The sequence below is a fragment of the Vigna umbellata genome, chromosome 4, assembly GCF_029865625.1.
Source record: "Vigna umbellata cultivar VRB3 chromosome 4, Vumbellata_1.0, whole genome shotgun sequence".
Classification (NCBI taxonomy): domain Eukaryota; kingdom Viridiplantae; phylum Streptophyta; class Magnoliopsida; order Fabales; family Fabaceae; genus Vigna; species Vigna umbellata.
Genome location: NC_142168.1, coordinates 69,954,632 through 69,979,831, shown reverse-complemented (window position 1 = coordinate 69,979,831; position 25,200 = coordinate 69,954,632). Strand labels below are relative to the sequence as shown.

Genomic DNA, 25,200 nt, shown 5'->3' with positions numbered 1-25,200 from the left:
TGGTTGCTTGTGTTTGTGTGATGATTTTTAAATGATAATCAAGCAGAAACTTAAAGCAGCAAAGTTATCAAGAAAATGATTCTTTTTTTAGTTATTTTGAAAGTTATTGATTTTTCCTATATTTTGAATGGTTTGCTGTTTTCTTTGGATTGTAAGTCGTTGTTTCGAATTTTCGTTTAAATAGTTTTTAAAGGATTTAGATTTTTATTAACGAGTTGATTAATTTTTTTTTTTTGCAATATAAACGGTTGTTCCCACACTTGATCATAGATGTTACAAGTTCCTTACCGGGGTCATGTAGACTTTCTGTATTTAAAGTTTAGGGTAATAGTCTGGTTTTAGATATCTTCAAACGGTAATCGCGATGTGGATTGAAGGATTCATGAAATTTGAAAGGCACGATGACAATTCGTTCCATGTGGAGAAGAGATTTAATTTGACATTAATTTGTTGGCACATGTGTAAGTAGTACTTTATTTCATTATCTAGAGGTCGTTTTCTAAGACCATAATTGAAGATTGATTCCAGTTCAGACCAAAGGTTTCAACATATACCCATAGAGAAACGTTAATGCTTATGCTTAGTAATTTTTATATCCAAGTTTCATTAAATTAACTGTGGAATTTGTTTTAACTTTGTGAAAAGGGAAGAAAAGTTGCTATAAAAAAGAAATAGAATACATATTTGGCAATTGAATGTAGACACTAATGTTGTTCCTTCCATTGGATTTACTGTTGAAGGGGATGGAAAGGTGAGTGATAACTTTGTTCTTTTCTAGTGATTTGGAGAGATAAATGAAGATGGATTTGAGGGATGTTAATGTGGCTATTGGAAGACAACATCTGTAAAAATAAAAAATATTTTAGAATTCTTAAAAAATTAACATTAAAAAATAATTTGAAACTGTCAAACTCTCTTAAAAACTAAATTGTCCAGTATTTCTTATAAAATTATGTTAACCCAAAAAATTCATTTAAAATTAAAGTCTTTTCTTTAATCTTTACTTTTAAAAACTACGTCATTGTCCCCCTAGTTTCATATGTTCATACAAAGTACATAAAAGTTTTTAAATGAAAACTTCAAATACTGAAATACAACATTCAAATAGAGAGGACTTCAGGAGTTTACCAAATCTCAAAAGAGTTCTAATGTTCTTGCCATGATTAACTAATTGAGACGATTGTCAAGTTCACCAACTCCCATGTTACCTACACAACTACCAAAGTATGGAATTTCTAAAGTGATTCCCACATATGTAAAAAAAAAGAATTACAACACACCGCACTAACACAATTGACTGGTTGGTAAAGTTAAACGATGAAATAACTATAGTTCTCTTATTGTAAGCATGTAATGAATAGAAGGGTACCAAAGGGGTGACATTAGTCATGTTCATTCTCATTAAGGAAGCTTTTGTTACTTTTGCTCAAAGCTTTTCAATAAGTCCTCATTACCAGTAGTCATTACATGAGCATTTCCCATTAACAAAGTGATGGAAACGATTAGCATCCCTGACTATAATTTCCCTCTGAACTATTTTTGATATGTATTTGGTAATAGTATGACAGTCAACACATACACGAAGATTTTTTGTGATCCTAATCAAGCTTCCATATGGAGTGCTTAAAAGACCAAATGCAATGGCTAGTCTCTCACTGTGTCCCCAGAGTAACTTAACCTTCATTGGCTCATTTACATCACGAAGAACACAACTAGTATCAGGAATGTAACCTTCTGCCTCCACCTCGAGTCTCAAATTTTCTAATACTTGATAAATATCTGACCAACGAGGATGTGAATCGTCACTAGCAAAAAATGTGTATACCCGATTCCCTATTTCTATCAAACTATATCCAGGTACCTTTTTTAGACCCTGCATCCTCATGAGGCCTCGTATGTAATTCACTGATTCCCATCTTCCTGCTTCAGCATAAATATTTGATAACATGACATAAATTCCAGAGTTCAAGTAATCTAAGGAAATTAATCTATCTGCTATCTGTATCCCCATGTTAATATTCTTATGGGTTCTGCAACCGCTGAGCAAAGCTTCAAACACATCTGTGCTGGGTTGGAAGGGCATTTGTTTCACCAGAGCATCTGCTTCCTTGAGGCGGCCTGCTCGACTAAGAAGATCCACAACACAAGCATAGTGTTTGTCCTGAGGCTTAATATTATGATCCCGTTCCATACAGTTGAACAAAGCCTTACCCTCTTCAACAAGGCCCGAGTGACTGCAAGCTGTTAGCAAAGAAATAAATGTTGTTTGACTTGGCTTGAGACTTTCCTCTATCATTCTATCGTATAAAGATAGAGCATAATGCCCAAGACCATGCATTCCATAACCCATAATCATAGTGTTACACAGTATAACATCTTTTAAATGGAATCCCATTATTGAATAACTTCTCAGCAGAGCGAATTTTACCACACTTGGCATACATATCAAGCAATGCTGACATATTAACTGCATCAAATGCATAGCCATGTCGGATCAAATAAGCATGGACACTCCTTCCTTTCTTGAGGGATCCTAGGTGGGCACAACAATGCACAAGGCTAACAAGAGTGACAGAATTGGCGGGAACTTTTTCTTCTTGCATTTGACTAAAATAATTTAAGGGCATCCTCTGCATAGCCATTTTGAGATAAACCCACCAGCATGGCAGTCCATGTAATTACATTCCTTTTCTCCATTCTTCCGAAAACAATAGTTGCTAGCTTTATGGCACCACATTTAGAATACATGTCAACAATTGAAGTGGACAAAACTATGTTCGATTCAATTCCTTTTCTTATAATACAAGCATGGAGGATTCTTCCATTTTCCAAGTCAGATGTTTGAGAACATCCTCGAATGAGGCTCACCAAGGTCCCAGAATCAAACCCAGAACCACTTTGGATTAGTCTACGAAAGAGTGCAAAAGATTCAGGTATCAAACCATTTTGAATATATCCTGAAATCATAGCATTCCACGAAATCAAACTTCTATTGAACATGCCATTGAAAACCAAAGCAGCAATGTCTGTGTCACCTAAATTGCTATACATATCAACCAACGAAGTAAGCACAAATACGTCATTCCCCATGCCTAAAGCAATGAGAACACCATGAGCAGAGGTTCCTAGTTTTTTAAGTCCACTCTCTCCACACGCTTTGAGTAAGCTCACCATTGTCACTGGACTCGGCCTTAACCCACCACCAATCATCGCAAGGAACAGTTTAATTGCCTCCCTGAAGAATCCCTCCTGCACATAACCACCAATGATAGAATTCCAGCATACAATATCCTTTTCCGGCATTCCATCAAATACTTTTCGCGCATCATCAAGATAACCACACTTGACAAAAAAGTTAACAATTCGAACTACCAACATAGGGATGCACATGAAACCCCCTTCGAAACACTGTCATAACTATTTCCATACCAATTTCATCATCCAACAAGTTGGTGCATGCCTTGAGAGCAAACATGCACGTGTAACTATTGATTTCTAAATCACCAAACACCATAATTTTGAACAACTTGGGAACCTCCACGTGTTGCTGGTTCCTCAGTAACCCAGCCATCATGGCATTGCAAACAGCTGTACCTTGTAAAGAACATTGATCAAACACCTTGCGGGCAGGGCAAATAAAACCCAAATCAGAGTAGACCCTGATGAGTTTTGCGGCAAGATAGTTTTCAGTTGATACCCAATTCTTAATAATCTGAGCATGGATGGACTTGACATGGATAAGGGTGTTTGAGAATTGATGCAAGAGTGAGTAGAAAATTGAAAGAGGTTGGTTGAATGGGGCATAATGAAGAGAAACAAGTGTTGGAGGATGGTGCAGAGTTGCACATACACCTGCACCTGCAGTGGATCCTGGTCTTCGCAAATGTGTCTCTGAGATGGAAATATAATAAAGGCATCAACAAACCATAAATGAGAAAGAAAATTTTAGTTAGAGTTCAAGTTAGGCGCTCTGTTAAACGACCTAGCTTACTTCAATTCGGCTTCTTCTGCCGTATAAATATGATATAACCATTATTATTACATAGTTGAGAATTTAAATATTTGGCAAAAAGTACTTTTTAGTCAAAAACAAGTATATATCACGAACTTTTAACGAAAACGATATATTTACACACAATTCTGACCACGTGTTGCTCAATGGTTGGTCCAGATAATTATATTTTTGAATTATTTTTGTACTGACGTGAAAATGAAACGTGGGAAGAACGAAAGCGTGGCACAAGCGTTTCAAAGTTTCGACTTTTCGTTCCTTGTTCGCAAAACTTAGGTCATTGAGCTTGGTTACATAAAATCTCTTGGTGGCGAGTTTGTTCTTTGTTACTTCCTTCTGACGTGATTTGTGGTTGGTCTGTGTTTGCTGGTGATTGAGAAGTGATATTATGAAGTTTTAGCCCTCAAAATCTAGGTCAAGAGCGAATCCTTTTAGCTTTGTAGTGCTTTGTTTGGAGTCACGACCTCATTGTTCGATGGTAGATTACTTTTCGTTGTTGGTCATCCTTTTTCGACCAAGCATTGTTCCTTGTGTTTGTTGTGTTTCTCTATTTTGGGGTTAGACGTTTTTTTATCGAAATGGGACAAAGGTCATGAACTTGCTCAATGTAGTCATGGTAGGAAGATATGTGTGTTTGTATGGTAATACTAACAATTTTGGTGATTTGTGTATATGACTTAAAAGGAATATTGTTTTTGTAGCTGTCTTTCTGCCATTGTTGTAAAACAAAGTTACTTGGTGCTTTAAATCAAAGGTCAAGTATGGAACAAAAACTTTTATTGAAAACACACCCTTTGATTGGTTGACAGGGTAGCACGATTCCGTTAAGATTGGTAAGAATGTCTTATCTATGTTATGTGGTAGATGGGTTGAGAGGAGGGTGACTTTTCTTTTGAGAACAAAGTTGTTGAATTTAATTATTAGATGTATGTTTAGGGTTAGGCGTGAGTGGTGGGAGAAAAAATTGATTTAAATAAGGTTGGTGTAGATGGTGAGTCTACAAAGTACTTTAGTTGTGCAAAAGTTGATGTTAGTGTCACATGATTTTTTGTTGGAAGAACATCCAAATTTTCCTATAAAATATTTTTGTAGGATTTATATTTTGATAAGGATATCTAAGTATTTGCTGCCAAATCGTAATGGAATAGTTTTTCTGATTCTTTTTAACATTCTTGACGTTCTTGACGACTTCCAGTGTGTTGGTAATTATAATTGGAGTAGTTTAGTTTATGTGGAGAGTTTGTGCATGCTTCAATAACATTGAAGAATGAAAAAACCAAAACTCACTTCCATGTTGGTGGTTGCATTTACTTGTTGTAGGTCAATGATGTCTATGTACTTGTGATTTAAATGGAAATTTTTTATATTGTACGATGCTATATGATTTAGTTGTGTGATTTTGTTAATGTTTTAGTTATGGTTTTGAGATCATTTTGTAACTTCCAACCAAAAGTACAATTTCCGAATAACTAAATTTCCACAATAGTAGTATTGGATTAATGTAAAAGTAGGTGACACTTTTAACATGAGTGCTTTGGAAAAGGCTGCGGGAGTAGTTATTTTCCTATTGTTGTATTTATTTTATATAATTTTATTCCCTTAATAAATTGTTACTTTATTTTTCAGGTTGTTGTTGTGTTGGTATGTCCAAAGAAGAGTTGTGTTATTCTATTGTCAAAGTAGCATTTGAAAAATATGGTGTTGGATTTAAAAAACAAAATAGGAAACACAAGGAACACCTCATCCGTGTTGTACAAGAATAAGAAAGGGTTATTTGTAAACTCGAAGTTTTTGTTCGTAAGTTATAGAAATTGGTTGAAGAAAGGACTAAAGATAAGGCCACAAATAATGTGGAGAAAGATGTTGGTGGAAGTGTTGATGAGCGTGAATTTCCTACAGTAGACAACATTTGTTGTGGTGATGCCATGTCGGTTGAACATCACCACGACAACATGCTGGTTGAAGATGAGGTTCATATAGAGTAAAACAATATGTATATGCGAATGAAGACTAGACTACGAATGTGGTTCAAGAGTCATGATATTAGAACCCCATTTCCCAGTTATGGGAGTGAAAGGGACTGAAATATATACAAAAAGTTGACATCGTTGTACACTTTAGTAAAAGAACATTAATTTGTTAAATTGTTCTTTTACACATTGTTGTAAAGTTTAGTGAAAACATTTGTAACCGTAAGTGATTTTGTAAAATTTGGCATTACATTAATTTTAATTTATTGTGCAAATTTCTGTTGTTATCAGTTGTATATGAGTTTTAATTGAAAATTGGTTTAAAGATGTGCAAATCTTGTTCATCTACTCAAATTATATCATGTTAATGTAAGTGAAAAAAATCCAACACAAATACCAAATTTTTTGTACATTGCTTTATACTTATCTTTGTTGTGTGGTTTCATAGTTTATGTGTCAATAAAATGAGGCTACTAAAGCACTTTCTATTCAAATAAGCCAAATGTTCTGTGGAAGACGGTCATTGATTATTTTTCATGAACAACATCCAAATGTTTTATTGAATTCTTTTGAGGCTGTACAAAATTATGTGCGTTGCTACCCACTTATTTTGTCTATGGTGTCCACTTATGTTGCAGTGTTGTTTTTTAGTTTTTTTTTTCTTTTAACAATGAAATTTGACCTCTTTGTGTTGGGATGTGGTGAGTTAGATGATGTATGTGGTAGATTGGAAAGACATAACCTTGCTTGGTGAACGAACCTTGGTTGTATTCAATTGTTCAAGTGTGTACAAAATTCTATGGATTACTACCCACTTATTTTGCCTATGGTGTCCACTTACGTCGCAATGCTGTTTTTCAGTTTTTTTTCCTCCAACAAAGAAATTTGACCGATATGTGTTGGGATGTGGTGACTTAGATGATGTGTGTGGTAGACTGTAAGCACATAACCTTGGTTGGTGAATGAACCTTGGTTGTATTAAATTGTTCAGAGTTTGTACAAAATTTTGTGGGCTGCTACCCACTTATTTTGCCTATGTTCCCCACTTACCTTGGAGTGTTGTTTTCCACTTTTTCTTTTCCTTCAATCACAAAGTTTGACCTCTGTGTTGGGATGTGGTGAGTTAGATGATGTATCATGTAGAATGGGAGCACATAACCTTGATTAGTGAATGAATGTTGGTTGTTTTCAATTCAGAGCATGTACAAAATTTTGTAGGCTACTGCCCAATTATTTTGCCTATGGTCTCCACTTATATTGTAATGTTGTTTTTCAGTTTTTTTTCCTTCAACCTTGGTTGGTGAATGAACCTTGGTTGTATTAAATTGTTCAAAGTCTGTACGAAATTTTGTGGGCTGCTACCCACTTATTTTGCCTATGTTCTCCACTTACGTTGGAGTGTTGTTTTCCACTTTTTCTTTTCTTTCAATCACAAAGTTTGACCTTTGTGTTGGGATGTGGTGAGTTAGATGATATATGATGTAGAATGGGAGCACATAACCTTGATTAGTGAATGAATCTTGGTTGTTTTTAGTTCAGAGCATGTACAAAATTTTGAAGGATACTGTCCAATTATTTTGCCTATGGTCTCCACTTATATTGTAATGTTGTTTTTTAGTTTTTTTTCTCCTTCAACTAGGAAATTTGACCTTCAAAACCAAAACATATATTAATATAAATAGAAGAAAAAACCAGTAATAAACATTTTTCAAACTTGAGGTTGAAGTGCTTCCTGCTCTTAGAATGATACCAAATCAGCACTAAAAAGCAACAGGAGAATGAAGGAAAACAAAGTTGATGGAAACTGCAAATATAAAAATTGAAACTGAAATAAAAGAAAAAGAGCATTTCCCATGAGCTATTACCGTGAAAGCATTTTATAATCCGAACAATCAATGCATAAACTGAGTTGAATGTAAATGAAATAACTTACAGATACGTAAGGCGTGGTATCGTGCTCAACCAGTTAATTTGGACCTTTATATAAATTTGAGTATTCAACCAGTTAATCAACTTTCTAACTATCATGGTTTTGGTGGGATCTGCAAATGATATTCGCAGTACACTTCATCAATTTTTTCAACTAGCAAACGAAGACAAAAAAGGTTGATCAAGAAAATTCTATACCACAAAAAAGGGTATGGATTAGCCTTGGGAATCCTTGCTATTTCCTTCTCCAACTCTTTGTGCAGAAGTTCCATGATCGGTATCTTCTCTTTCTCGGCACCTCTTTCCTGTAATGATTTGTAAATGTCCATATGCATTTTACGCATATAGTACTACAAGAAAAAATTGAATTACATACAGCCAAAATCCGTATATAAGGCCCAAAATCCATATATAACACTTAGTTACATACAGCTTACATACAGACAAAAATCCGTATATAAAACTATCGTGAATAAGTTATATACGGATATATCCGTATATAATTTATATACGGATTTTTTTGTATGTAATTATATACAGAAAAATTTGTATATAATATTCGTATGTAATTACGTACGAAAAAATCTGTATGTAAAATTCTCTATGTAATTAAAAATGTAATTACATACGAAAATATTCGTATATAAAATCTGTATATAATTAAAGATGTAATTACATACAGAAAAATCTGTACTGTAACTTTATGATTTTATTAAAAAATAATAGATTATCCTAATTTTCTATTCCTTTTGTGGTCCATAAACTAACATGAACCAATAGCTTGCATATGTCAGATTCAATCATTCCCCATCAATTTGATATAACCCAATACATAAGATAACATAGGTAACATCATACAAAAATCAAGAAGCACAACTGGGATTAAAACAGATGATACAACCATGAATAGAAAAACCCTATGAAATAGTACACCTCATCATTATAAAACTATAGATATTTGTATGTTAGTTACTCAGTCTATGTTAAACAAAACCAATACCACATGTTAAACAATAACATAGCCTTAGGGAAACAATAGTTGTAAGTTTTCAGAAAAATAAAAGTTTAGTTTCACACCTCTTTTGCAGTTTTCCTTTCCTTCTCTGTTTCCTGCACTTTTCCTTTCCTTCTCTCTGTTTCCTGGTTGCACCTTTCTCCGTGGTAGAGCAAGCTCTGGAGATATATCATACTTGTTACTCCTTGTATAATAAAAGTCCAACCAACAAATATTTACCAATACTTACTAAAGAAAGTATTCATATTTAGTTATTCAAACAAATATATATATATATATATATCCAAGTTTAATCAATTCAAATAAGATATAAAATTTCAATAAGAACAATTAAAATGAAAGAAGCCATCTCCTTCTATCACGTGAAAATATCAAATTTCCATCCATTCAATTACAAAACATTAAAACAACACCAACTCTGGAAAGTCTCACCAAACTTAATTTGTCTAAATTTTACATAATGCTATGCAATTCATCCACCATTATTATTATTATTGTAATTTTTATTTTTATTATTATTTTATTTTATTTATTAATTCTTTTTAAAAACAAGATAAAAGATGTACCAATCAAAATTGTCTTTCACGTAAAACGATATAATAAGTTTTCACTACTTTTAAAATATAACTTAAACATTGTATGTAGCCCAAAAGAAATTTTAATGAACTTAATTTCAATAATTTTGGTCTGCACTTATTTTGCTACCAAGGCCACTTCTGATTTCAGTCACCAACCACCAATTTAACACCTTAGATTTTAACTATCATGTTGGTCACTGTTCAAAAGTGGGTGTGATAATTCTTTATTTCTCAAAGTTAAACTCTAACCAACTCGTCATCACAGACATCTAATCTTCAATACTTAATACAGGATATTTGGTTAACCATGCTGCACTTAATAGCCACATCAAAGACTAACCAAGGAATCATTCCTTACGTCCTGCATCTTTGACTTAAAACATAAACCACTCACTACATTTTAAATTCCAATCCAACTAAATACACTCACAGTCATATTATAAACAAAGGTGCTTCTTCATTATACACAATTAACACTAAATTATATATATACTAACCTTATCTCATAAAATTTCTGCACAAACAATTTCAGAAATAATTCATCACTACTCCAATACGTTTCAGCAGTTCTTTGACTACATTATAAGTTAGAACGTGTCTCTTCCCCAAATTCAATTCCCTAATCAATATTATCTTTCGACCATTGAAGCATAGATCCAGCCGAAAACAGAATCTGATTTACAAGCTACTGCCCTCACACGTCCATTAGAATTTCTTTCCTAAGTTAGTTTCCAAAACCAGAATAAGAAGCTATCAATACTACAATCAGATTTCAAATCAGATTAAGGAGTTATTATTCCAGGAGAGTTTGCTTTCTATATAGATCAAGTTTTGACACACATAAATGTGACAAAAGGTTTTTAGCACAAGAACGTCGCGAGCGAGCAGTCACACACGTGTGCTTAACCTTTAAAATATATTTTTGTTATTATTATTTTTTTTTTAGTTTTTATGTATTTTTCATGTATTATTTAATGGATAGATATTTAAAAATGAAATAAAAGTCAAAAAATAAAATTAAGTAAAAAGAACAGAATAACAAAGTGCAAATAAAATACAAGCAAACTTAAATAAAAGGAAGAAATAAAACAAAAATTATGGGGTGTGAGGTTTAGCAGAAATCGAATGGGCTTAAGCCCAAACAGAATGGGGGTGTGAATGGGAGATGGGTGTGTGCAAAGGAGAATAGAGTTTTTTTTGTTTTAAAAAAAATCTGGATCTGGCCCAAGGGTTTTGCTTCCCAGCAGAAACTTTAGGGGTTCTCAACTTCTCACATTCCTCCCCTCATTCCACATTTAGAAAACCTAGAGTCTCTCTTCCAAACGTGGCAGCCAAAGGAGGGATTTGTCTCGTCCGCCCGCTCACGCACACGCGCCGCCGCCTCCATCAAAACCGACCACTGCGAGTCGCGGCCCAAGGCGTCGCAAGCACCCCCGCTCACCGCCGGGATCATCGCCGGCCACAGCGCCAGGCCCTCCTTTCCTTCTCTTCTTCCCGCGTTAGAGAAGCTCTCACGCTCCTCCGTCAATCGCCGCTTGAGCGATCCCGGCTGCCTCGAACCAGGGCACCACCAGCGCCACAGGTCACGGCCAAGGTCGTCGCCGGTCATCGCCTCGACGTCCTCCACCGCCACGACCAAACCCACCTCTACCCCTAAAACCGTCACCGTCGCAGCCACTCCTGAAACCGCCACCGCGTCTACCACCTCTAGGGGTCCCATTGTTTAGTTATCAGAGAATACAGCTATAAAGGTTTGCCAAGACAATGTTTGGGGGTTTAGGGTTTTTATTCTGATGCTGTGGTGTGTTTATGGTTTTTTATGATTCAACTTTGTTGATGATTGGAGATGAACAGAGGCGTTGAAGACTGTGGAAGATCGGAGAGCTCGTGTTGCTCGGTGGCTTCGAAGCGGAGAGACAGAAAAGGTATTTTCACAGCTTCACTATACAGAGCGTGCATTGGAGTGTGCGTGTGATAATTGATTCTCTGTTTTTCAGGTGATGGGATACAGCAAGGCCATGTTTATGATGCTGGAGTTGGGGATGAATGATTGGCAAAGAGTACGCATAACCAAATCATGTATATCCAATATAATTACATGCTTAATACGAGCAGACAAAGCCAGGCATTACCAAACCAACACAAAAGCATATATCAACCCAAATGAATGCAGATATCAACCCAATTATGAGTAGATCACAATCATCTACCATTTATAGTTTGTGAGCAATAAAGCTTTAAGAAGAAGAACTTACCATCTATCTTTGCGTTCAAGTTTTTTTTCTTGAATCCTGGTTGATGGTGGCTTGCGAGTAAGACAAGGGTTGGAGTGGGCAGAGGCTAGGCAAATGAGTGAATGAGGATGAAGGTTGGGAGAATGGTGGGTTTCTGTGATGTGCTTAATGGAGGAAATTGGTTTCTCCGAGCTCTCTCTGTTGAGTGAGTAGAGAGTGAATAGAGAGGAGTTGAGAGTAGTTTCTCAGTGAATGATGTTGGTGCAAAACAAATTGAAATTTTTACTAAAGTTTTCCTAAAATGTTTTGAAGCGAAACTTATAAGTTTAGATTCAAAGGAATATTGTTTGTGCCCTAATTTATTAGACAATGAGTTGTTCACAATAATATTAAATATTATAGAAGAGATTATTGCGACACTCAAGTAGTGTATAAATAAATTCATACTTACAAGGGATTGTAAATAAAATCTATAGTAAATAGAAAAATAATTCACAAAAAAATACTCACAAATAACATGTACATGTATTTTTTATATAAGTATGTTAACGGGATAAGTATAAGTATTATAATATCTATATCTTGTATATACGTGTACTTGCTGATATTTAATTTACCAAAATATTTTTTTATATATTTATATACATAGAAAGAGGAAATAAATATCATAAAAAGATATCTACGGAATATAAATATTTCTATATTTACAATAATTATGTATAAATGAGTTTTTTAATTTATTGTAATTTTGTTTTAGTTAATAAATTTTAATAAAGTATACTAAATAGACAAAAATTCTTAAATATTATGAAATCTAATAAGATAAAATTTATTTGAATAATTTTTATTTTTAAAATTAAAAAAATAAAAGAATTATTTTTTTATAGTTAATAATGATATTAAATTTAATATAATTTAATTTTATTTAAAAGCGCATATATATATATATATATATATATATATATATATATATATAATATCATATTATTTTTAATTTTATAATAAAAAATTAATTGGTATTAAAATCATAAAAAAAAATTATCCTAGATACTATAACCCGTTACTCGATAAGAAAAAGGAAGATAAGATAAAAATTTTATATTATTGGATTTAAATTTTAAAATGTAAATAAATTTTTTCTTATGCTTTGTCATTATCATCTTTATGTAAACCGTGACATCTCTTGACAACCTAAACTGAAGTAGATTTTTTAGTTTTATTTTAATTATTTAGAGTTTTGTGATTTATATTTTCGATGGCGCTCTAAAACATTGTATACAGATATACTTCCTAACCTAATTCCGTCTTTCAATGATTTATCCTAAAGTTTGGGGAATTCTTTTATTAACTTTCCTAATTAAATAGAAAAAAACAAGTTTTACTTACACTAAATGAGTGTCTAGAAATTTAAATAATGAAATTTAAACATGATTTTTTTAAAACATAATATCTTATTTTATTACTTAAAATTAAAATTAAATAGATCAAAACTTTAAAAGTGAAGAGCTATAAATATAAACTGTTTAAATTAGGAATAATAATATCCATGTTTATCAATTAAATAATATGATATCTAAAGATTGTTAAATTAAAATTCAATTCGAATTTAAAATGAAATTAATTAAGCTTATATAATAATACTTTATAAAAAGGTATTCCAAGTTTTAAAAAGAAAAGTCATAATTTTGTTTTATGTTCATAAAATTTAGGATTAATCAGATTTTGCTCCATGAAATTTGAAAAGAATACGATTTTAATATTTCAAATTAAAAAGATATTGCAATTCCTAAATATTTAATTCGAGGGAAACATTATTCTTTTAACACTATTTTTAATTTATCAAACTTAACATTTCTAGTTTTGTTTTTACCAGAACCAATAATTTCAGGTGTGAGTAGAAATCAGGTGTAGGTGAAAATTTTAGAAAATTCAGAAAGTGGAAGACAGGTGTGTTGCTGAGTGGCCGATCGGTGTTTGACGGTAATATATAAGCAAAATTTTCAAACGTTGAACCACTTTTGCATGCACCTCTTCTCTCCAAACTTTCTGAGTTTCTCCTCCTTCTCTCTATAATTCTCCTTCTTTTCTCTAAAAATCCTCACTTTCTCCTTCTGATTATCATCTAGGTTGTGTGTGAATTCTTCCTTGGTGGCAAGAAGTTATTTTCCATCAATCTAGTTGTTGTGTGAAGTGGGTAAGTAAACTCATTCGTTTTTTTTTTAAGTTTCGGTATTTTCTGGAACATGCAAGTACTGTGCAGCTTGCATGTGTTCTTCATCTATCTCTCTGAACCGGTTTCTGTTTTTGATCCTCTGGTTGGTCCCTTTTCACCGATCGGAATTGTAGTAGGCTGCTTTAGAAGTGGTTGCTGGTTAGTCAAGTTGTGGAAGCTTAGGAAGTACATAGTTTATTCAAGGTAAGGGAAGCTAGTGATTTAATTATATTTTTTTGTGTTTGGAATTGATGTGTGGACGCTTGCATGTATGAATAATGGTGTGTTTGATTGAATTGTATTCAAATTCTGTGTTTGGCCAAGACATGTGAACTGGACTGGGGTTTGCCTGTTGTAGAACGTTTAGTCATTTCTGGTTTGGGAATGAGAATATGTGAAAATATGAGTGGTGAGCAGTGTGTAATAGGTTCAGTGGAATAGGTTTAAAATAACTTAGAAATCAAGTTTGGAAGTTTAGAAATTAAGAAAAATGTCTTGTTTTGGTTTAAGAAGTGTTATTCAGAGTTTTGCTTTGATTGACCGTTCAGTCGTGTTATGTACTCAGTCATTTACAGGTGTTCGGTCTATTAGAGGTATTATTTAAGTATGATCGTTCGGTCTGATCACAATTTTCTGATATTAAACTAGAGTTCGGTTTGAGTTATGAGTGTGTAGTGTAAGTTATTCAGGACTGGATTAAGTTCCTAGTAGTCAGTTTCTATAGCAGTCGGTTAATAATAGCGTTCGATCATTTTCTTCTGTTCTGTCTCTTACGAAGTGTTCGGTTCTCTCGATTGGGTAGTGGGAAAGTGTTTGGTCTCTAACGTTCACATGTCCTCTTTATTCTATGAATGAAAATATAATTGATGAATGACAAATTATGTTTAATATGAGAATTTTGGACTTATGTATACTGTGGAAGAGAATTCCAAGGCGGAATGTCTCGTGTATGGTTGTGGAATTGTAAAGTATGAATATGGATATGCTAAGCTGGTGTTCATCTTGAAATTCTATGAGTATCATTCTCACATAGAGAGATATTTCATTTGTGAGAATAGTAGGAGGTCCTACAACCTCAGGGTGCCGAGGTAGGTACTATGGGATTAACCTTGGGTAGTAGCTTGATTAGTGTCAGTTACACTACCACAAGTGGTAAGGGCGACTGTAGCTACACATTCATACAATCTGGATGGTCAAGTCATAATGTTCAATTTATATATAATGAATGGTGGTGTTCGGTTTGTATGTGACTAAATGTATTATGTGTTGCATGATGTACCGTTCGTCTTTGTACGTATTGAACTTGCATGAATTGTATATATGTGTTTATAATTAAATTACGTTAGCTTACCCTACTTTCTTGTTGTCTTGTTTTGTTCGTCCGGTTATCTTTTCTTTTGCAATGATCATCCTGTGGATGTGAGCAGAAAGTGATGAGTGTTCAGTGGAACAAGCATTGGAAGGCGAGGACCCTATTGCTTAAGTTAAGACCGCTCAGTCATCGGTTGTGTATAGTTTTAGATTGGATCGTTCGGTCAATAGGTTTAGTTTATCTTTTGTAAACCGGTCGGGTTATACAGACGGTTGTATCACCGTTCGGTTTATGTATGTATTTTTGTATTAGACTTATGTTGATCTGTAAAGTTTTTAGTTTTATGGTTATTTTGAATAACTGTAACGTTAAATATTTTACTAACATGAACTGATCTACCTTATTATTATATGTGATTAATCTATAATATAGTGTTATGCTATATTTTAGGGTGTTACTGCTTTCAAATTTAAAAAATTAAAATAAATTCTTAATTCAATTATGGATTCATTCCAAAAATTTTAAAGTAAACATATTTACACCTATTTTAAAAATCACCCTGCATAAAACAATAAATTTTTAACATTTTTTTCTTCTTTTCTAGTAAAAGAAAAAAAAAACACAGTACACATATTTCATCTACAAAATACTTCTATTATTTTTTTAATATAAAAATATAACACGATTCAAACCAATACAGTTCTAATTCGATTTATATAAACTATATCCTAAACATAAAGTGCAAAACAGAACAATTAAACAAAAAAAAAAAAAGGCAACCAGTTAAGAAACATAACACTCATTATTGTTCCTGAATGATGCCAAAGATCATGAAGAAACTGCTGCCAAACTCGTGTCCATGACCTGAATGAGCTTGTTGGCTATGGCACTTGCATAAACACAAGAACCGTCACACATCTGCACCACCAGAAAATCAATCATATATACTATGTTTAACACACATGCATGTATAGTTAATATTCATTTGACACAAAACCTTGGTATTGAACAGATAGCTGCAGAAATCGCCAATGTGGCCACCAGCAACATGTTGGAGATCGAGGTTGAGCTGATCAAGAACCTGTGAGACATGCACCAAGCAATCTATCTTCTTCCTCTGAACAAGCTTGATTGTTACCTCGTTGTCAACAATGCGCACATCAACCTCTGTGTCTTTGGATTTCCTTTGTATCCAAGAACTTCTTAAGCTTTCATTGTAGGAACCATCATCTGGGTCGGGATTGGAACCATCTTGCCCTTCAGTTTCAACCTTGTGCCTCATCATCACTACTACCCTTTGTTTCTCTTGCCTTTTCTTCTCCACCAATAGTTTTAACTCGTCCACTGTCCTCTTCAGCTCTCTGATATAGTTAATAGCATCTCCCACCACAGATGCTCTATCACTCTTTGGTTCGGTTTCCAAAACAAAACAGAACAAAATCAATCACTCAGTTCTACTTTCTTTATACTCAAAGACATTAGCTTTAATTAATGCAGGGTTTAAAAATAAGATATTTTTCTCAAAGTTTACATTTTCTTAACGTTTAAAACAACCTTTCCTAGAAAAAAGACATTTTAAACAATTGAAGAGTTACTGTGAAATAGAAAAAGCAGGAAAGAAAAATGTCTATAATTTGACAGAATCTCAACAGTATAATTTACTCAAAAATGTTACCTTGGAGGGGTTTGGGATGAGTTCTTTCAAAGCATCAAATTTACTACTCAAATCCACTCTCCTTTGTCTCTCAGTAGTCGTACTGGTAAACTGCTTGGTCCTTTTCCCCCCTCTCTTTTTCCCCACATCTTGAGTGAACTCCACCACCCCATTTCCAAAATCTTGGTAGGCAATTCCACTGCCTTCTATGACACCCCCTCCTCCAAAGGCAAAATCATTTCTCAGAGCTGGGGGAGGTGCTTGCAGGTTGAGATGCAAGAAAGGGTCATAGGAAACAGATGAGACGTTTGTGCTGTCTGCTGTTCCCATAGGGCCAGAGAGTTTCGGAAGATTGCTGCTTTGGTTTTCAAAGGTCATTGGCAAGTGGAGAAGGTTGAGGAGATCTGGTGTTGGTGTGGAATAAGGAAATTGGTGATCATGGTGACCCCTCTCAAGTGCGGAGGAGTGAGTGGGGAAAGAATAAAGCTCCTCACATGAACCATGGTTGTTCACCACTTGCACAAACTGGGGGTTCAAGTTATTAACTTGATTGTATGAGTTTTGTTGAGGGTGTGCAATGATTTCCATAGCAACAGCAGAAGCATCTTCTCCACTGGAATATGTGTAGGCTAAGTTTTCCATCCCAAGGGTGTTTTGGGGCTGCATGCTAGTCACAGACATAACTGCCTCTGATTTTGAAACCATCTGGGAAAAACAGTCTTCTGCCACCATCCCATTCGGATCAAAGCAACTACTTTCTTCGTACATGTTTGGACCACCCAGTGATTTTGATCTTTGCCTCTACAAAGAAAAGGTATAATTAATATAACATAGGAACTAATGCAGCTTATAGAAAACAAAAGGGTCAATAAATTACTGATTTTTAATCTTCCAAAGTTTCACAAAATTTCATAAAAGTGGTAGAAGTTTTTCTATAAGAGTGGTTGTGTGGGGGACGTGTAATTCTCTTGGTGGTTTTGAGGTTACACAGACTGTGAAGGCTTTTTCAAGTGTACTGAGCAGATACCATACATGGAATGGTGTGAGTGAGCCAAATGACCAAAAGGGGTCTCATTCTGTTACTTGTTCTGCAGATTCCCGTCATGTGGACCCCACCGAGTGATCTCCTCCTTATTGTTTCAGATGCAGACAGCACCAGCGCAAAGATGCTTCAGCTTTTTTATTTTTCTAATATCAAATTTATTATTAGATGGAATGTATGATATTAATATTGCAATATTAAAAACAACAATCACTTTCCTAGCCAATGCCTTATGCATGAGGTACCTACAAGAAAGCAAGAATGTGACACTGTTTTGCCAATCTGCATAATTTGACCATGGGATTATGTTCACCAGTACATGGATCATTTAACATTTAATTTGCATGATTGAGAACAATGGTGAGCGTAGATCCACCAGGATGAACTTAATGTGGCAGAGTGTTTTAGTTGCACAATTCTAGGAGATATTTGGGATTGTTCTTGAGTTTAATTGTATACTGTGAGTTGCACTGCAACAATAATCACTGCATAATTTGAATATAGGTAGTTGCATGTGTTGGTCTTGAATCTTGCTGTAGTAGACTTAGGTTCACCAGTATTGTACAATACTATACTATGCATAGCTTGTTCTTGCGTGTTGCTTTCACATCTTATACAGTTTGACCTCTGTTCACATTTTATCGTGGCACCAAGTATGACAATTGCATGAGTCAAGAATCAAACGTAGAGATGTGGATTTCAACGAAATTTGGAATGATTTAACGTTAAGATTGATGAAACTAAACTTCAATGGAATGAAAGGCACGATTGATATATGCAAAGTTTATATAAAAAAATCTAGTCAAGTGCCAGGAGTGGTGGGAGAAGACAAAAATGTCATGTGCAAAGTTGAGGATATTGTCATAGGACGAAACATACAAATTCATTGTAGTTGTGCCACAATTTGAATGATATTTTTTATACTCAGTGATTTATTTGTTTAAAATATGTTATGTAGAGAGTTAACTTTCAAGGTACATGAGATAAATTTTTTCAACCGAATGATATAGTTACCATAAGAAAAGGGGAAATTTAAGAAGGAAATATCTTCAGCAAATAGATTGGAGAACTCCAAATAGTTTATATTTATTATATAAAAAATTATTTGGCAATAAAAAACAATAGAATAATATTAATATTTTAAGCTACAAAATAAAAAAAAATATAATTAAAATATTAATATGGTAGTTGTGAAATGATTGTTTTGTCTTTTTATAGTCTCTACAGTGAAATTTGTGGCTTGGTACGTCAATGGCAGCGGAATTGTAGTAGTTTTTGTTAGAAAGTACCTAACACGGGAGTATAACCCATTAGTGAGAATTTCATTAAAAATTGGAATAAAAATTTCATCAAAACAAATGGAGTTTTGATATAAAAAAGACAGAAAGAAAACACACTAAACAACCAGACAGAAAAACTAGGGTTTGATGACAGCAACGTAAGGTTGCACTGCAGAACCTATCCACAAACTTCCATCATGTTCTTCCACTTCACTAACAGAGTTAAGCTGTTGTCCATATCTTCCATCCAACACCTCAACAACATTCCCCTCTGCATCAAATTTAATCGCCACGGGATCTGTTGTCCACGGAACCGTCGCTTCAACTTCTGTTTCCTTTTCCAAACCATTGATCCTTCCCCTCCCGCTGTTAAGTGCCACCCAAAATTCCCCTTTTGCGTTCCTCTTTATGTTATCTGGGGAACGCGGAACCTGCGCAAAAGTTTCTATGTTGTTGCCGCCGCTCAGCGCAATTTTTAAAATCTTAAAAGTGGTTGATTCCGCCACCAGAATGAAGGAGCTGTCCCTGCTCAGCGCCACACCGTTGGGGAATGCCAAACCTTTCACCAACACATACACTCTTCCGCTACTGGGCACGTATTTCAGCAACCTTCCAGTTCTGTCCCCGCTCAGAATTATCGACATGTAGACCCTTTTTTTTCACAGAAAGCACAACACTGATCACTCACAAAGCATTCGAATTTAAGAAGTTAACATGGATTGAGAATTTACCTTCTCTGGAATAGGATGCTGCTATCTGTGAAATAAACTTCACCAGTTTTGGGGTGAATGTCCAAGGCATTTGTGAACATAAACGGAACCCCTTCTGCAGAAGTGGCTAACTGCTTAGCCACGCCACCAGCTGGTCCTACCTTGAGAAGCCCAAAGTATGCATCTGCAATGTACAGATCACAAGTCACACTGTTGAATTTCAGACCCAATGGTCTTCCACAGATTGATTCCATGCTTTCGTCTGTTAACCCATCACACACTTTCTTGTCCCTGCATAATCGCATCACAAGTAAGAAAAACACTGAGAATTTTACCTAAACTGTTAGAATATTGCCAATGTAATACTTTTTAAGATGTTAGAAAGAATAACCTTGTTGCCAACTATAGTTTTCTTTAGTAAAAAAATTAACAAATGAAATCTTATTCTATCAAGAAGTGTTAGGGAAAAAGTTTAACACAGTTTTTTAAGATTAAAATATTGGTCAAGCTTTATTGAGATTTATAAAATCAGATGAGAGAGTTATTAGTTAAGCAACAAGATATAAATATTTTTTAAAGTTTTTAAATAAATTTTAAATAATAATAATGTATAGTCTATTTGTGAGCCATCGCATGAAATAAATTTTCCAAAAGGTGGGTTCATTGTTAGTCTATTTTAACCTGGTGTCCCCATTCAACCAATTAAATATTTTAAATAAAAAGTAGACAGAAATAAAAAAAAATGTTTATTTTAATTCGTTAAATATTTTCTGTTTTTTATTTTTTATTTTCGAAAAATCATGGTCCTTTACTTCCTTTTTGTTTGATGCTATACTGTCATCAAAATCAATGAACATTAAATATTTTTATTCTATTAATTATTTATTGTGAAATGAGAAAAGCAAACAGAGATAACAAATAATCTAATTGCATTTTGTACGAAAAATATTAACATTTGTATGTGTATTATGAAATCATAAATCCTATTATATTTTTAATTTTTGCATCATTTTTTTAAACGATAAACAAAACGAGATAAAAGACTAATAACTGATTTTAATTTGAGGTCACAAAATATATATGTTGGCATGCAAATGAATCGTATACTCTCTAGATGACTCTTAGATGGATAGAAGATCAGCTTCATAACTTTATAGGGTTTGAAAAAAAAATGAAATTATTGATAAGTATAACACTTAACTAATTGCATTATCACATTTGATTCACTATTTTACATTAAAAAAACTCATAATTTTCTTTAATATGGTTGTTTGACAAACAATTATTATCATGTGCACATTCTTTTAAATACATAAAGTAAATGCATTATCTAAGGAGTTTAACTTGTATCAAATACCTACTATAAAAATGTATTCTTAATATACATTATTATGCTTTAAAGTATTTGTTTAGATGTACTTAGAGAGCAACAAAATTTTACGCTTATTAATAGTGAAGTATCATAATACTTAAACACACAACTTTTATGGTATTTATTTTCGGAATTGTATCTAAGGTATGCTTTAAGAACTTTTTATCTACATATTTTAAGAAGAAAAAATACTGAAAGCTTTTTGTAAATATTAGTTTTCTGACATTTAATCTCAGAACCTGAACTGCACAGCTTTAAAATTAGTTTTTTTTTTTTAAAAAAAGTCATATTATACGTGCTTCAAATAATATTTCTGCAAGTTCTTATAATTTAATTCACATTTCAAAAGTATCTCTAACAAATGAAAAAAAAAATCTTTAAGGAGAAAATATTTTTATTTATTAATTTTCTAAAAGCCTTGTTTGCGTAATTATTTAATTTAAACGAAGTTATCTATATTATCCCATCTCTATGAATAATTTTTGTTATTAACATTTGTTATTATCACATCATTTTAGCGGTGATTACCCATCATAAGTCTCATCACTAAGGTCATATACATTCCATTATCATCATAAAACAACAATCATATTAATAATAATAATAATAATAATAATATATTATTATTATTATTATTATTATTATTATTATTATTATTATTTCTACAACTATTATTTTTATAACTATGTTTATTATAACTATATTATTATTACTTCTATCATTACGTATTACACTTATTCTTGTGATCATTATAATTATTATAATCATTATCATCATATTATAATTATCATAATTCATATTATCACTAATGTGATCCTGCTAATGACTATCACCATTATTGTATACTTTTTTATGACAATACTCACTAAATAATTCATAAATTAATATTTATCTTACTTTATACCATAGTTTTATCTACATCCTTATATTTTATCAGATATTGAACAATAAAATCATCTAAACAATATATATAGTACAATTCATTGATTCAAATAACCCATTATTAGTTTGCTAAACTACAAACCAGTACTGCACCATTATATCACAGAACTGGTCTCATATCTATATACCAATGGTTGAACACATTACATTATATCATTACCCAAAAAAATTACATTTAACAAGCTCCCATAAACCCTTAGTTAAACAAGTATTTTGTGGTTGTAGTAAAGATGCAAATTTGCATGGGAGAGTGACATTTTTTCAAGGTTTTTTTTTGAGAAATAATTATTTTTAGGATATTTGAATTTAATTAGTGGACTAAAGGAATTGACAGAGTGATTCATTTATGAGTGGGGTTAAGAGAGGGTGAGGCAGAAGACAGCAATAATTAAATGGAGGAATGAGGGTGAAATTGGTATTGTCCATTCCTAATAAATGAGCATTTGTATAATTGTCTATAACTGAAAACGATGGATAACTATCAACAACAAAAAGAAAATCCTAAAGCTAACCTACACAGCCTGGCTTCCACATCAACTTCCCCCTTTCATACAAAAACAATAATATCAACACCAACACTAAATCTTTATTTTCGGAGGAATTCTTGTTTCATCTTATACACCTTCCAAACTGTTTTTTTCAACTTCAATTACTTCTAAATAGAACCAATAATTACTTTTTTATTTATTTCAAAACTGCCCTAATTTTCACTACAATGTTATCGTACTTGTTATAGAAATCAACTTTTATGGTTTCTAGAAAAAAACAATTTTTTTTTCTATTTACTGACACCTTTTTGAAGTGGTTTAGGATTACACATATTTGGAGTTTCACACAAGGACATGATTGTTATATAAACTATTACTCACTCCAACTAAATTAAACTCGAAACCGACAAAAACATCTTCGTGTTAGATGATCACGTTTTATAATTCTATTTATGTGTATTATTTATAGGAACCATGAGCATACACATATGGTTTTCAAATAATGCAGTGAAGATAGTGTAAAGGTAAAAAAAATGAAAAATATTAAAATAAATTCAACAAAATTCAAAATTTGTCACTATAATTTACTCTATTATATAATATATCAAGCAAGAATCTAATATAAAATTATGAAATAGTTATTGTAGATTGATGATAGTATAACATTATATTGTATTGAATTATATATCACATAAACTAGAATTGAAGTAAGTTTAGTTCACAAACTTGTATGCTGAGAAAGGATTTTGCTTCATTGTTCATAAATAAATAGTTAAATAACAACAACAATTTGTATGCAGATAACATGAGGACTTTCGTTAATGGAACTAACGGTTGTCGTCTCTTTATAATAGAGTATCTCTGATACTCTATATAATATATTTATTTAAAAGAAATAATAAAATTTAACAATTTTAAGTAAAAAAATTCAAACTCTGTATCAATTTTCTTAATTATCTGGACCAGCTAGTGACCACACAGATTTTCTGTTGAACAGTGCTCTTGTGTTTTTTCAGGACATGTTCAAATCAAAATGATCTAATTCTCTGATCAAATTGGTTTATAAAATTCTCTTGAGAAAAGGTTTAGTTGTGGTCCAAATCAAGAAAAAGAAAGAGGGTGTGCGAGTACCACAAAAAAAAAAAAAGAGAACAAAGGAGTGATCAAGAGTATATTATGAGAACTAAGATAAATGTGTCTGAAACTGAACCCTGGTCTTTGGTTTGAACATAGCAGCACCCTCATTGGTCTCAGGTTGGAGACAAGACAGTTCCTTCGCTCTTCCAACACAACATTCTTAAGGCGGGGACCGATCCTAAGAATAATATTGTTGACAACACACGGCATAGCACAGTGTTGTTTATATTTTTTTTCCTTGATTAATATTATTGTTCAGCAGTAGTTGGGTTCATGCAGATGCAATTTGTATGCAGATTACAACACTCATTATAGTTTATCTATATATATATACCTGTGTGGAGAGGTAACTGCAAAGTCAATCCAGTGTTTGTTTGTGTCATGCCACTTGAGGATTCTACCATCAGAAACTCCGACGTATGGTCCTTTACCATGGCAATCGAAGGCTGCACTTTCAGAACCAAAAACCGAGTGAGGAAGATCAAGCTGGGAATAGGATTTGAGGCCATCTAGAACGGAAGCAGCTTCATAAGAAACAATATGAGCCACTTGGAAGAGCAGTAGAAGTAAGGGAAGAGTAGATAGGTTCATTGTAAATGTGAGAAAAAACTTGCAGAGGGTGTACTTAACATGAATAATTAATTTGAGGGTTGTGTGTATATTACAATGCAGGCACACACACATATATATAGTATCGTACCTGGACATCCTGGAACATTATGTTAGGTCAAAATCAACATTAACTATAGGCAGTTGGTTGGCTCCATATTTCACTGTCATTTGACTTTGTCCTCTCTCTTTCAGTCTCCAAAATTCAATTCTATTTGGATAGATTCACTCTTTCTTTTTTTACTTCTGAGAGAGAGAGAAGATTAATTAAGAGAATGAGGTTAGAACTTTCTTTTTCCGAAAAGATAAATCAAACGTCGATCAGCAGGTGGTTTTCTTTTTTTAGGTCATAGCCTCAGTTAGATTTTAGTTTGTGCTATCAGTTTCGTTTGGTGTATTTTATTTACTTCTTTTCATCGTTGATTCAAAATGAACTTAAGTTTTGTTGTAGGACAACCTCAAGTCTAATAAAGCATGCACTTTACAACACTTTACACATTATAGTTGTTCATATTATTAGTAGGTACAAATAATAAAATAAAACTATAATGGAAATTTTACATGTTCTCTTTAGATCTGGTACTACCAAATTATTCATTCTCTTATTAAAATATGATCACATAAAAATCATAAAATACACTACTGAACTAATTATTCAATTAATTATATAATAATAATCAATGTTATAGATATAGTTAAATATA

The 25,200-nt window shown here is 33.0% G+C and overlaps 2 protein-coding genes, 1 long non-coding RNA gene and 1 pseudogene across 3 annotated transcripts; 1 reads left to right on the top strand and 3 right to left on the bottom strand.

Annotated features, from left to right (window-relative positions):
* Nucleotides 1-1,159: 1,159 nt before the first annotated feature.
* On the bottom strand, nucleotides 1,160-4,539 carry LOC124841703 (pentatricopeptide repeat-containing protein At1g11290, chloroplastic pseudogene; annotated as a pseudogene).
* Nucleotides 4,540-10,532: 5,993 nt separating this feature from the next.
* LOC148201110 (uncharacterized) lies at nucleotides 10,533-12,040 on the top strand. Its single transcript, XR_015786127.1, has 2 exons — nucleotides 10,533-11,429; nucleotides 11,502-12,040. It is a non-coding gene; the product is annotated as an uncharacterized LOC148201110 (long non-coding RNA).
* Nucleotides 12,041-16,090: 4,050 nt separating this feature from the next.
* Nucleotides 16,091-17,701, bottom strand: LOC148201109 (transcription factor bHLH91-like). Its single transcript, XM_088111255.1, has 3 exons — nucleotides 16,938-17,701; nucleotides 16,260-16,667; nucleotides 16,091-16,180 (listed from the first exon to the last, which is right to left on the bottom strand). The coding sequence occupies exons 1-3, from the start codon at nucleotides 17,682-17,684 to the stop codon at nucleotides 16,091-16,093; spliced, it is 1,245 nt and encodes a 414-aa protein (XP_087967381.1). The 5' UTR covers nucleotides 17,685-17,701.
* Nucleotides 17,702-19,261: 1,560 nt separating this feature from the next.
* On the bottom strand, nucleotides 19,262-24,534 carry LOC148201108 (protein STRICTOSIDINE SYNTHASE-LIKE 10-like). The gene is made up of 3 exons (XM_088112024.1): nucleotides 24,222-24,534; nucleotides 19,970-20,239; nucleotides 19,262-19,889 (listed from the first exon to the last, which is right to left on the bottom strand). The coding sequence occupies exons 1-3, from the start codon at nucleotides 24,476-24,478 to the stop codon at nucleotides 19,376-19,378; spliced, it is 1,041 nt and encodes a 346-aa protein (XP_087968150.1). The 5' UTR covers nucleotides 24,479-24,534; the 3' UTR covers nucleotides 19,262-19,375.
* Between the last annotated feature and the right edge of the window lie 666 nt (nucleotides 24,535-25,200).

Bases quoted from the DNA above. Each gene is read 5' to 3' on its own strand.
- LOC148201109 (XM_088111255.1), bottom strand. From the start codon at position 17,684: ATGTACGAAGAAAGTAGTTGCTTTGATCCGAATGGGATGGTGGCAGAA. The intron at 16,668-16,937 runs GTAACATTTTTG...ACCGAACCAAAG, and splicing joins TCATCCCAAACCCCTCCAAG to AGTGATAGAGCATCTGTGGT. The intron at 16,181-16,259 runs GTTTTGTGTCAA...CTGGTGGTGCAG, and splicing joins GCTATCTGTTCAATACCAAG to ATGTGTGACGGTTCTTGTGT.
- LOC148201108 (XM_088112024.1), bottom strand. From the start codon at position 24,478: ATGAACCTATCTACTCTTCCCTTACTTCTACTGCTCTTCCAAGTGGCT. The intron at 20,240-24,221 runs GTATATATATAT...GCGATTATGCAG, and splicing joins GCAGTTACCTCTCCACACAG to GGACAAGAAAGTGTGTGATG. The intron at 19,890-19,969 runs GTAAATTCTCAA...GTGAAAAAAAAG, and splicing joins AGCATCCTATTCCAGAGAAG to GGTCTACATGTCGATAATTC.